The following is a 12,134-nucleotide window of genomic DNA, read 5'->3' as shown; positions in this document are numbered from 1 at the left end:
TTGATGAGAGAGTGAGAGCTGGATGTGGTCGGCCTGCCTATTTATGCTCCACACACAATGCAATCTCCTGGTCCTACAATCCCATTGTCCATTGGCCGAAGGAATTCGGCCCTGCATCATAACAAAAGGTCATAGGGTGATTCATACAGGTGGGCTGTGACGATTTCCAACAGCTCAGGTGGGTGGGAAACTGGGTTTCCCGCCGCATACCTGAGTATGTGCAAATCATAGAAATGGACATAAACTTCTTATGTCCATAACTATTCGCACGAGCGATTAATACGCTCCAAACCAACACCGGAATATTGCTAATCAAATACTCTTCCGATGGGTACCAAATACTGCTGTATGATTCCTGTTAAACCCTTCGTACGATGCAAAGAGGGATTCCTCAGCTCTGGGACATTATACTTTAACCAAACTTACAGAAACTATCAAAGGGATCATGATCTATAAACTACATTAATTGTGAACATTTGTAACTAATGAGTCGCACGCTACGATCACATAAACTCTACCGTAAATGCGCATACTGCGCGTGCGAGTGCACGCTATTGCGGGTATGCGCTTCCACGGGAGAGCGTACGCATGCGCAGCACGGACCAGTGTGCGGTGCAAATATGGCAACGTGCATTGAGACATTTTTCTGACTTTGACAGAAGAATGGACTGTAACAGCTTCTCCTTAGACGATGCCTTTATCAGCAGATCGTCCAGAAATGGAATTATGTTCACCCTCTGTCTGCGGAGGAGAACCATAATTTCCGCCATCACCTTGGTGAATACCCTCGGTGCTGTGGAGAGGCCAAATAGAAGGGCCTGAAACTGACAGTGAAAGTCCAACAGTGCGAATCGGAAATAAGCTTGATATGGCGGCCAAATCAGAATGTGGAGGTACGCATCCTTGATATCCAGAGATACCAGGAATTCCCCCTCTTCCAGACCTGATATCACCGCTCCTAAAGACTCCATTTTGAACTTGAACTCCTTTTCAGAAAGTGATTTAGCGATTTTAGGTTCAGAATGGGCCTGACCGAACCATCCGGTTTCGGTACCACGACAAGGTTCGAATAGTAACCTTTGTTTTGCGTATGAGGAGGGACCGGTACAATAACCTGTGTCTCCAACTTCTGGACGGCTGCCTGCAGGACAGTCCTGTCTTCCAACAAAGCTGGCAAGCCTGATTTCAAGAATCGGTGAGGAGGGAGATCTTGAAATTCCAGCCGGTACCCCGGGACACAATATCTTGCACCCAGGGATCCAGGCCGGACGACACCCAGACGTGACTGAAATGCCTGAGTCTCGCTCCCACCAGCCCCACCTCCGGGGCGTGCAGTCCACCGTCATGCGGAGGACTTTGGTGTACCTGATGCAGGTTTCTGTTCCTGGGAACCTGCAGCAGTAGGTTTCTTGGATTTAGGCCGACCTCCCCTAAAGAAGGTGTTGGACGGTCTGGCCTTTCTTGGCTTGGCAGCCCGAAAGGGCTGCGATGCATTGAAGAAAAGGGTTTCTTCGTAGTAGGTGCAGCGGAGGGAAGAAAAGGTGACTTACCCGCCGTAGCCGTGGAGATCCACGCATCTAACGTTTCCCCAAAGAGAGTCTGACCTGTGTAGGGTAGGGTCTCCACACTTCTCCTGGATTCTGCGTCGGCAGACCACTGTCGCAGCCACAGTCCTCAACGAGCTGAGACAGACATGGAAGATATTCCTGCAGCCATGGAACCCAGGTCTTTCATGGATTCTACCAGAAATCCTGCCAAATCCTAAATGTTATGCAAAAACAATTCAACATCCGATTTATCCATAGTATCCAAATCTTCAAGTAACGTGCATGACCACTTTACTACAGCTTTGGCAATCCAAGCACTGGCAATAGTGGGACGTAGTATAGCCCCTGAAGCAGTGTACATGGATTTGAGCGTATTATCAATTTTACGATCAGCCGGCTCTTTCAAGGCGGTGGATCCTGGAACAAGAAAAACCACCTTTTTTGAGAGTCTGGATACCGACGCGTCAACAATGGGCAGGTTTTACCATTTTTTCCTATCCTCCACAGGGAAAGGAAACGCCACCTGGACCCTTTTAGGGATCTGGAATTTTTTCTCATGGTTTTCCAAAGCCTTTTCAAAAATAGCATTTAATTCTTTTGACAAAGGGAAGGTTAGCGAGGCTTTCTTATTTTCAGTGAAGTAAGCCTCCTCAACCTGCTCAGGTGTTGTATCAGTAATATTCAACACATCCCTAATGGCCTCTATCATCAACTGCACCCCTTTTGCAAGAGATGCTGCCCCCCCCCCCCCCCTGCAGCACATCCCGGTTACCGTCCGCAGTGTCAGAATCGGTATCCTTGCCCTCTTGCATAATCTGTGCAAGAGCACGTTTTTGGGAATATACAGCGGGGGGCCCTGAGGCAACAGAACTGGGCCAGACTGCCAGAGTTCTGTAAAGCCTGAGTTGCAGACTCATTCTGTGCAACCCTAGTAGAAATCTGAGAAATCATAGATTTGATAAAGGATAACCACTCAGGCTCCCTTGCTGGTATCTGTGCTAAACCAGTACAATCCTGATTACATGGAATGGGATCATCCTGAGAAGACATATCCTCTGCAGCATATGACACAGAGTCCCTGGACATAGCTCAATGGAAACCACAGATACTCCACACACACACAGGGAAGGGCAGACAGAGTTTCACCCCCAAGAATGACAAGAGAGACACAGAGATTAGAGCCAACCCACACACTGAGCTTTTTAGGTAAAGGGAGACCCCCAACCAGCGCTGACTGTGCACCTTAATAGGTTACACAGCCTTTACACAGCCTCCCCCTTTCCCCTTCTACAACCCCTGGTACCGTGAGAGATAGCTGGAGTTGTTCTGGAGGGACTTGCTCTTCACTGACAGCGTTGTGGAGGCAGGAAAATGGCGCTGAACGTTGCTGGGTCCGCTCTGAGAAGCTCCGCCCCCAAAATGGCACTGTCTTCCCGCTCTTCAGAAGATTATACTGGCCTGAGGAATTATGCCGGCAGCGATCCAGGGATCCTGACAGGCCGGAAGGTCAGTGTAGGGTGTCGACGCTGGCTCAGGGCGCCCCTCACAACGCCGCACTATGTACCGCTGAGCCCCGGAGTGCAGTTAGTACTGTGCTCCATACCCTGTTGCCGCCATCTTCACACCGGCCCCCGGCTTGGTAGGGGGGTCAGTGACTCACTCGCCACCAATCTTCTGGCTCTGTAAGGGGGTGGCGGCATGCTGCTGAGGTGAGCGATCCCCTGTGGCGGGGAACGTTCTATCCCCTCAGGAGCTCAGTGTCCTGTCAGCGGAGATAGTGGCTCAGACCCCGCAGGGCGGACACTACTCCCCCCCCCCCCTTAGTCCCACGATGCAGGGACCCTGTAAAATAATACTCTAAAAAAAACTTTTACTAACGAAGCTCTGCAGAGCTCCCCTAGCTGTGACCAGCTCCTCCGGGCACATTTTCTAAACTGAGTCTGGTAGGAGGAGCATAGAGGGAGGAGCCAGCCCATACGCTAAAACTCTTAAAGTGCCAATGGCTCCTGGTGGACCTGTCTATACCCCATGGTACTAATGTGGACCCCAGCATCCTCTAGGACGTAAGAGAAATAGGGCATTTACTAAAGATGTTGATGGGGAACATAAACAGGTCAATTTCCGACGTAAAAATGTCCCAAATTCCTGTACAAGATTTGGGGGGAAATGTATCAAATTATTAAAGTGGACAAATAAGTTGCTCATTGCGATCAGCTTATACTTATCATTTTATACAATGCACTTGATGAGTGCTGGGTAGCGGCAAATTGGTAACTATGGGCAACTTCTCCACTCTTTAGAAGGTTTGATACATTTCCCCCTTTATATGTTGTATAAAAGTGTTATCCCATCACCCCATCACCTTGTCTCTGTCCACCACCTGCTAGATCACCTCCATGTGCTTTTGTGCTAAAGTTTTATGTGGTAAAATGTGTCATTAAAAACTGTAATTTTACCAAATCTGAAATAAGTTTCTGCTGAAACAAAGTTGTTTTTAAAATGATAATTTCCCACTCAGTCTGCGCTCATTTACTGATCAATATTCAATAGTCCCAATATTTAATAGCACCCCCACATCTTATATAGCAATCATGACTAATTCTCATTATATATCAAAATCAGATCACAGCGGAGAAAAGATTGGGGCATTGGTTTCCAAACTCAGTCTGCAAGGCACCCTGACAGTGCAGGTTTTACGGATATCCAAGGTTGAGCACAGGTGGCTTAATTACTACCTCGGTCAACTTGATTTACCCATCTGTGCTCAAGCATGGATAGCATTAAAACGACAACTGTTAGAGTGCCTAGGGGTATGGAAAGCCTCAGCGCCTAACAAAAGCTAGGGTACAGTTACTGTCCGCAGGATCACGTACCTCTTTAAACCTCTCTAGGGATTTTTCTGGGCCAAACACAAACTGGAGCTTCACCAGTTCCCTGTGGCAGTGCGGCCGCTGCTTTGACTCACAGACATGGGAAAGGACCTTCTGTAAGACGGAGCGAGTGATGAGGCGGGAGTGACGCAGGGCCGACACCAGCTCATCCTCCAGGAGCCAGCGGATCTGCAACCAGAGATCACAGACAGACACCACACAGAGAGAGGAGAAATAAAACAGAGGATGTAAGCCATACAATATCAGGGTCCTGCGGCCCATACTGTGGAGATAGAAAGGGAACCCACCTCACTCATGGTAACCTCTATGGCCTGCCTGTGTTCTGCTGGAAGCCGGGATAAGGCAGAGAACCTGATCAAACACAGAACAGGAACTTTGTCAGATAGAAAAGCGCTTTTGAAGTGAGGTTTACTGTTGACCAGTTAGAAATGCGTGCCATCTTTGGACCACATTAACGCCTGTAAGGCAGGGGAGGAACGTTCCTCCACTTCACTTCCAACCCTTATGAATACTGTGCGTTTCCAGCTAAACAGAGAGCTGTAGCACAAAACACCTGTGTGACAACAGCCTAGGAGCCACAGGCACAAGTATCCGGCAATCTCTAGCTGGTGGAATGACTTGCTGAGAAGACAACAAGTTGGACTTATCACTGAATTTCCCCCCCCCCCAAGGTTGAGATATGTTTCACCTCTAGGATACTTGGAGGGTGGGTGGTGGTGGTGGTGGAGGTGGTGGTGGTGGGGGGGGGGTACTAGCTCCTAGTCTCCCCTGCAACCCATCTGCTCCATCTCAAGTGTACCACAAGCCCAGTAAATAGATGACACTAGGTGGGTCAGTACAACAAGAAGAGGATGTGACCATTCAGGACTTGGGATAAGAATGTAGGGGAGACCCTGCAGCTGTTCTGCAGTCCTAGGACAGACTCATCTATCCTTCCACAGAAGCTTTGTCACTGGACATTCTGTTACACACAGCGGATATAGATGTGGTGATAATATGGCTGACCTGTCATCGTTTCTGGCCATGAACCCTGGTTAGGAGCTTTTGGCTGCAGGTTACAACTTACGTGGAGACTTTCTTGGTCATCTTTCTGTTTTTCATCTCATCCTTGGTATTCTCCCTAATTACCCCCCAAGTAGCGGCTGGTGGCAGACAGCTGCTGGTGCGGTGGCTTGTAAAGCCATCCTTCAGACCTGGAACCGGCCAAAGTCCCTCTCTCACTGGCTCTAACTGAAGCATAACTTTTCTATCTCCTCCGAATTAACTGGTCTGAGGACATCTTAGAGAATGAATCTAAGACAGCACAATTTTTTTACAACGGGGAGAGATACAGGGCCTAATTCAGACCCACATCTACGATCAGTGTCCGCCCCGCATGTCAGGCCCTATTTCCCCCGGCACAAGTACAAAAGCATCACACAGCGGCGATGCTTTTGTACTTGACGAGTAGCTCCCTACCTGCGCAGCTCCTGCGCACTGGCAGGGAGCTACCCGTCGCTGTCCGGGTCGCATCGTCTGCGTGTGATGTCACGCAGCCGCTGCCTGCCCCCGCATGGTCCGGGCACGCCTGCGTTGCCCAGACCGCGCCACAAAAACCTTTTACTTTTATGTTATTTGGAGAGTCTGCTATTACCACTACAGATGACGAGAGTTTGCGCTTCGCTTGTGATAGTGTATTCCTTATATGGTACACTACCTACAGATGTGTCCGCATACCACTAGCGTCTGTATACCATATGGCGTGACTGCGCCGTTCCTAGTGTTGCAGCGTACAGTCTTTTTCTTTACATTTAGCGACATTCGCATAGCAGACGCAGCAAAACATCACTCACAGTGTACTAGACTCTGGGCTGCGAATGTAACTGCACAGGAATTAGTTTTACACATATTCAAAGTCACAGATGAAGCACAAGCTGAACTTGGCGCGAGGAAGAGCCACAGTTTGCTGCGTCACAGCCCTTCTTACACAGATTCAGACTCATACCCACAAAGATGTACAAACGTCGCACATCAATATGATAGCTGTAATCTAGCAAAGTAGTTTTGCTGTTTTCAGTTGTTTTATTTATGCAACAAGACGCACATTTTGAAAGAAAAAGAATCTCACCTGCCGGGGCATGGCGTGACTGAAGCCACAGTGTATGAGGACACATCTGTACTTCAAAATGTTGTTACAGCTACAGTTCTGCTGTTATCGGTTCTCTGTACACCGATTATTTGACTGATATCCACTCACGTATACTGTGCCGATACACTGAAACGTACCAATGTTTTATATGTTTTTACGTGGTCCTTCGAATAAAGCTTTGAGAAAAAAAAAAGAGCCCAATTCGTCCAGTACTGTCTTCCCACAATGCCAGCTCACCGTGTGGATAAGGGTAAGGAGATCCAGAAGGTTGTGAAGTTGGGATATGACCGCAGGCAAATCCAGCTAGGAGGCTGTATTGGTTCTTCAGAGTCTTGAACACCCAGCGGCAAAAGTGCAGCTTTGATATGTCAGCCCATGGCATTGGTCACCGAAAATGGAATTACAGTCCAAGTCTCTGTGACCACATGCCATTCAGGGCCTTGGCTACAAATGGCATAGAACCAGGGGAGGGTACATAGGGGAGAAGAGAAGTCCCTGAGGCCTAGAGGTGAAACACAACTCCCCTCCTGCAAACCCCAGCTGCTGGAGAGGGAACACCCAATTCCCTGATACCTGTGACAGATGCAAGTGTATCTGTACCAACGTCACCGTGCACTGACAAATGTAGAACACTGGAAGATGAGTGATAAAAGCAATACCCATCTAGCTGTAACTTGTGATGCCCTGAGTCATCCCCTCCCCCCAAAATTCATTCACACAGTATCCGCATCTGCAGAAATAACCTACTCCCTACTATAAATAATAAGCGTAATGGATAAACATCTGTGACATGTATAGAATCGCATACTGTCTCAAGTTATCAATGACATTGTTGCAAAGGTGAAGATAATATAGCGCAACGGAATATGCTGCGCTGTATAAGAAACTACATAAAATAAATAAGATATGTAAAAAGTTCAACCAAATAATATGTATAGCTGTATAAAACATGAGTTCTGAGGTCATTACGTAAAATGTATTATAAGACTTAATGCACCCTCTTTCTATTTTACAGATACCATGGGCCAAATGTAATAGAGTGAGAGTTTCAGAAAGTGAGAGATTTGGTAAGTTTTTTAAGTTTTTTTTAAAAGTGGCAATCATTTACACAGCAAGATCAACCTGGTTTTGCAGTGTAAATGATTGCCACTTTAAAAAAACCTGAAAAACCTTACCAAATCTCTCACTTTCTGAAACTCTCACTCTAGTACATTTGGCCCCAGAAGTTATATCAGATTCCCGTTACCTGTACAGGGACTCCTCTATGACTTCTAATATCCCTATAAGTTACAGTAGGGAGTGCCAGAACCCACATATAAATCAACTACTAGGTACCACCATACTTTATACTTCCTATATCCGTATACTGTAGCTTCAAGCAGTTTGCAACTATCTAAATGACCATGATATGACGTTACAATCTCATGCATTTGGAGAGAAGTGACGCAGGACAAGAGGTGGTGGAGAGCAAGCTCCTAGGGTTCACCTCTGGTCCCCATTGGACAGGAATCTCTCCAACGTAGGCGGTATTTCCTCGTCGGAGCGGTAGGAGGATGGCAGTGCAGGGGAGCGAGGGTAGGAAACGCTGCTCTCGGAGGTGTACCTGGGGTAGAGGAGAGGAGATGGAGCAGACTAAACACTATGGCACAACGGTAGAACATGGGTGAACAGACAGCACACAGACCAGGGGGAACAAGGGGAACAGCACTGGGATTGACATGGATGATTAATAAAACATTCTCCGTAGAGATGTTTAGTATGTTGGCGTTCTAGGAATATGCATCTCAAGATAACAAATGGAAAAAACACATGACATATGGAATGTTTGCATTCATGTGTAAGTATATGTTGCATGTATACAGGCATATATGATTCGCATGCTGGATGTATGACTGTCTAGCAACACCTAACCTGACGGTGATCTCCTTTGGAAGTGCAAACATTTTGGAGCAGAACACTTTGATTGGACATCATCGCTATCGAATGGTGAATTTAAATTATACACGGCGTCAAGGGTAATATACTTTAGGCTATAGTGTTAGATGCCCAATGTTCATCCCTGCTCAGTACATACCGGGTGTGCTGTGAGTCTTCGTTTACCCCATCAATTTCCAGTGGTAATGTCAGGACGTATATGTCCAGCATGACGCTCAGATCGGCCAGCGAGATGCTCTGCAGCGTCTCGCTGTTCTCCAGGCAGCCGATAACTTCACCTAAAGGAGAAGTGGAATAATAAATGGAGTGACTGAGTGATCTATAGTCACTATGGAATTTTGAAGTAGCCCCCATTTTTCTGCACGGATGCCCTTTACTTCAATGAATGTCCTCTGTTGGTTTATGGACTTACCAAGGCAGGTGGGCAGCGTCAGCACTGGCATGGATCCATGCTGATTCTTATTGGTCACAGAGCAGATGAGGTGCACAAAGAGAGGAGGCATCTCATGTTCTGAAAGGTCTTGGCCATTCAGAGAGTCCCCTCCCAACACGCTGAAGGAGTCGTCATCTTGGTTCACCGTCTCCGATCCCGACAAGGACTCTGCGTTATCCGAATGCTCTCGATATTCAACCTCCAGGTCGGAGTCGCTCTCAGTGGTGATGGCCCCTGTCGATATATTACCTGTAAAAATAAATGTACAACCAAGTTCCATCAGAGAACAGGGGCTTTTAATTTGTCAAACGGGGATCACTTTCTTCCTCACCCTCCTCGTTGGCCTGTTCCGCTTCTGAGGCTTCCATGTCCTCACTGGTCTTTCTATCTTCCGCCTCACGGGTGGTATCCTCCTACGGAATTAATGAGCACGGGGTGTCACAACAGACAGGTGTAAAGAAGAGTGCTTTTTGTGGCATAGAGGAGGTATAGGGAAACATTAGCAGCGGGCATTTACAACCCGATCGGATAATGTCTTATCAGATGAATGTACCTCTCTCCTCTGAGAAGATGGACAGAAGAAGAAATAGTGAGGGTTCGATGGCACGGTCTTGAAATGAAGACTTCCGATGGCAAGAAATTTATCCTAGATAACACAGTAAGATGAGATATAGAAACACCAGCATTAAAAAAGGATCAGCAGCAAGATGGAAAAAGCCATATGGCAGAAAATTGGAAGTTAATGTAGACCTGGATGATTCTGTGGAGGTCTGGAGACACCTCACATGGCTGCCCGGTTTCCAAAAGAGACAGCTGGAAATCTGAATGACTGCTCGGTTCTGGAATAGACACTTCATGGACTTCTTGTTCAGCGCACTCCTCTATATCCACACTAGAGGAAGTGATAAAGGATGAAGCACAAAGTAAATTTGTTTTTTGGGTTTTTTTTGACTAGAGACTTTAAGGATGAGTCTGTACCTGGACTCGGAGTGCAACACAGAACTGTCTCGGGCACTCAGCTCCTCCTCTTGCTCTAGGCTGCCGATACGGAAGCTAGCTTTGGGTGGCCGACCGCTGTGAGAGCAACCGGGTACCGGCTGTGACTCTCGGAAGCTGTGGAGGTGCCCGCAAAGGGTCATCAGGAAGTTGGTGATGTCTATCTCCTGCAGCTGCTCCTCACAATAATCAACCGCTGTCAGGAGATCTTGGTGGGACACCCACAGAGATTGCTGCAGAGCCTTGAACAAGCCTAGCATGGACCAGACAGAGCAAAGCACAATAGTTGCTGAGTTTAGTGTATACAGAGGGAAAGAGAGAATAAAGTGAACAGTGAAACAATTACGCCAGCTGGTCTCTGAGGAGAAACCGAATACAATTTACACTAGAGCAGAAGGTAAAATTGCAGTCTATTTGGTTTTATTATACCTAGGATCACTCACAACCTTGGTGTAGAATACTGCGTGATAAAAGGGCCAGTAGAGGGCGCCCAACCACTAAAGCAAAAACATAAATGTAGGCATGGAACTTTTACCTATGCTGCATCATTTCTAATGACGATCATTCTTACGGTATTGCGGGGTGCACCCATATAATCACAAGAAGACAGTTTATAAGGATCCAGCAGTATCACTGCTTCCTGAGGGATGAGCTGCATTCTGGTGAACATTGGTTGCATTTTCAAAAACATTCCACAGAAAGGCAAACCCAAGCACCCAAAGCAGATGAACTTTGTACTTCTCGCTCGGCAGAAAATGAAAAGTTAACATGACCCTCCTGACTTGTATTGATCTGAAAGCCTGGGCTCTGACCTTTTACATAGCACTGGTGATAGTGTTCCTGGAGCAAGTTGCAATAGTTGACGAGTTCCTTTTGCCTGTGGTGTATAAAAGTACTTGCAGACGGCCGCTCCTGTGATGAAGACCTGTGGGGATGCAGAGGATCAGCTTCAGGACGGTTGGCAGAGTTGCCACTGTCATATGTAACACACAAAATAGATATTATATCAAAAGAAAGTACAATTGCAAAAATAAACATTTGTAACAGGAGAGTGTCCGTGAATTGATTACTCCAACTGCCTTAAAGAGGGCTGGTAAATGAGGGGCCTGGTTCATGTTTGTAAATAAAGCAAAAAAAGCAGGGTAAATACTGGCTGCTTTTGCATGTAGCCCACAAATGTTAGACAGCTTTATTTTTACACTGCAATTTACATTACAGTATGAAGACACCCCACCCAAATCTAACTCTCTCTCTGCACATATTACCTCCGCCCAACCAGCAGTGAAACGTGGTTGTGCCCAGTTGCTTGCTTTTTTGCTTTACTTACAAATATGAATCAGGCCCAAAGAGCTTACAATCATTATCAGTCCAGTACAGTTATTTCTCCACGGGTATGCTAAGAACTGACTAGACCATACGGAATCCCCCATTCACCAGTTTGGGGCCTATAAGAGTTATTCCTAGGGGTGTAGTATGTTATGCCGGTGGCCGGGATCCCGGCGGCCAGCATACAGACGCTGGGTTCCCGACCGCCGGCATGCCGGCAGCTGTGTGAGCGCAAATGAGCCCCTTGCGGGCTCGCTGCCCTGACCACGCTGCGGGTGTGTTGGCGCGCGATTCTACCTCCAGGGGGTTCGTGGACCCCCGAGAGGAAGAATAGTTGTCGGGATTCCGGAGCCATTATACTGAGCGCCGGGATCCCAACAGCCGGCATACTGAATACCACCCATTCCTAGAGGTTCCTCTATATCTGCAGGCGGGCTCAAACTGATTAGGCAATGACCCTGCCAAATCTTTCTTTCCCTATGGGTATGCAATTACTCACCACCTGGAGGGATCAGACTGCTACCCTATAGCACAGAGAAGCCATACACTAAAGGGGTATATTTAAAAGAGTTGGGTTTAAATGCAAACAATATCCTTTTTGGTGCAGGTTCCCCCAATTGAATAGTCATTTCTTCTAAATCAATAGTCTGTTGAAGATTCATATGCCCTTATTTATCAATGAGTGATAAATTTCACAGTGAATGATAAATTGCACCAGCCAATCCGCTCCTAACTGCCATTTTTCAAACCAAGTCTGTGATATGGCAGTTAGGAGCGTATTGGCTGGTGCAATATATCACTCACAGTGAAATGTATCACTCATTGATAAATAAGGGCATGTGCTTGAAAAATGACAGGAGCAGATTGGCTGGTGCAAT

The 12,134-nt window shown here is 47.0% G+C and overlaps 1 protein-coding gene across 7 annotated transcripts in view; it reads right to left on the bottom strand.

Moving 5' to 3' along the window:
- The window catches only part of SZT2 (SZT2 subunit of KICSTOR complex), a 295,338-nt gene that overhangs the window by 88,351 nt on the left and 194,853 nt on the right, over nucleotides 1-12,134 (bottom strand). For all 7 annotated transcript variants that reach the window (XM_063939324.1, XM_063939327.1, XM_063939326.1 and 4 more), the window contains 10 exons: nucleotides 10,743-10,855; nucleotides 9,913-10,183; nucleotides 9,685-9,826; nucleotides 9,488-9,580; nucleotides 9,266-9,347; nucleotides 8,914-9,183; nucleotides 8,641-8,779; nucleotides 8,053-8,169; nucleotides 4,726-4,789; nucleotides 4,421-4,606 (listed from right to left, as the gene is read on the bottom strand). In XM_063939324.1, the coding sequence (XP_063795394.1) occupies nucleotides 4,421-4,606; nucleotides 4,726-4,789; nucleotides 8,053-8,169; nucleotides 8,641-8,779; nucleotides 8,914-9,183; nucleotides 9,266-9,347; nucleotides 9,488-9,580; nucleotides 9,685-9,826; nucleotides 9,913-10,183; nucleotides 10,743-10,855 (1,477 nt within the window). The remainder of the gene's footprint in view (nucleotides 1-4,420; nucleotides 4,607-4,725; nucleotides 4,790-8,052; nucleotides 8,170-8,640; nucleotides 8,780-8,913; nucleotides 9,184-9,265; nucleotides 9,348-9,487; nucleotides 9,581-9,684; nucleotides 9,827-9,912; nucleotides 10,184-10,742; nucleotides 10,856-12,134) is intronic.

The sequence above is a fragment of the Pseudophryne corroboree genome, chromosome 9 (assembly GCF_028390025.1).
Source record: "Pseudophryne corroboree isolate aPseCor3 chromosome 9, aPseCor3.hap2, whole genome shotgun sequence".
NCBI lineage: Eukaryota > Metazoa > Chordata > Amphibia > Anura > Myobatrachidae > Pseudophryne > Pseudophryne corroboree.
The sequence above is the reverse complement of the archived record's forward strand: the minus strand, read 5'-3'. Positions and strand labels throughout refer to the sequence as shown.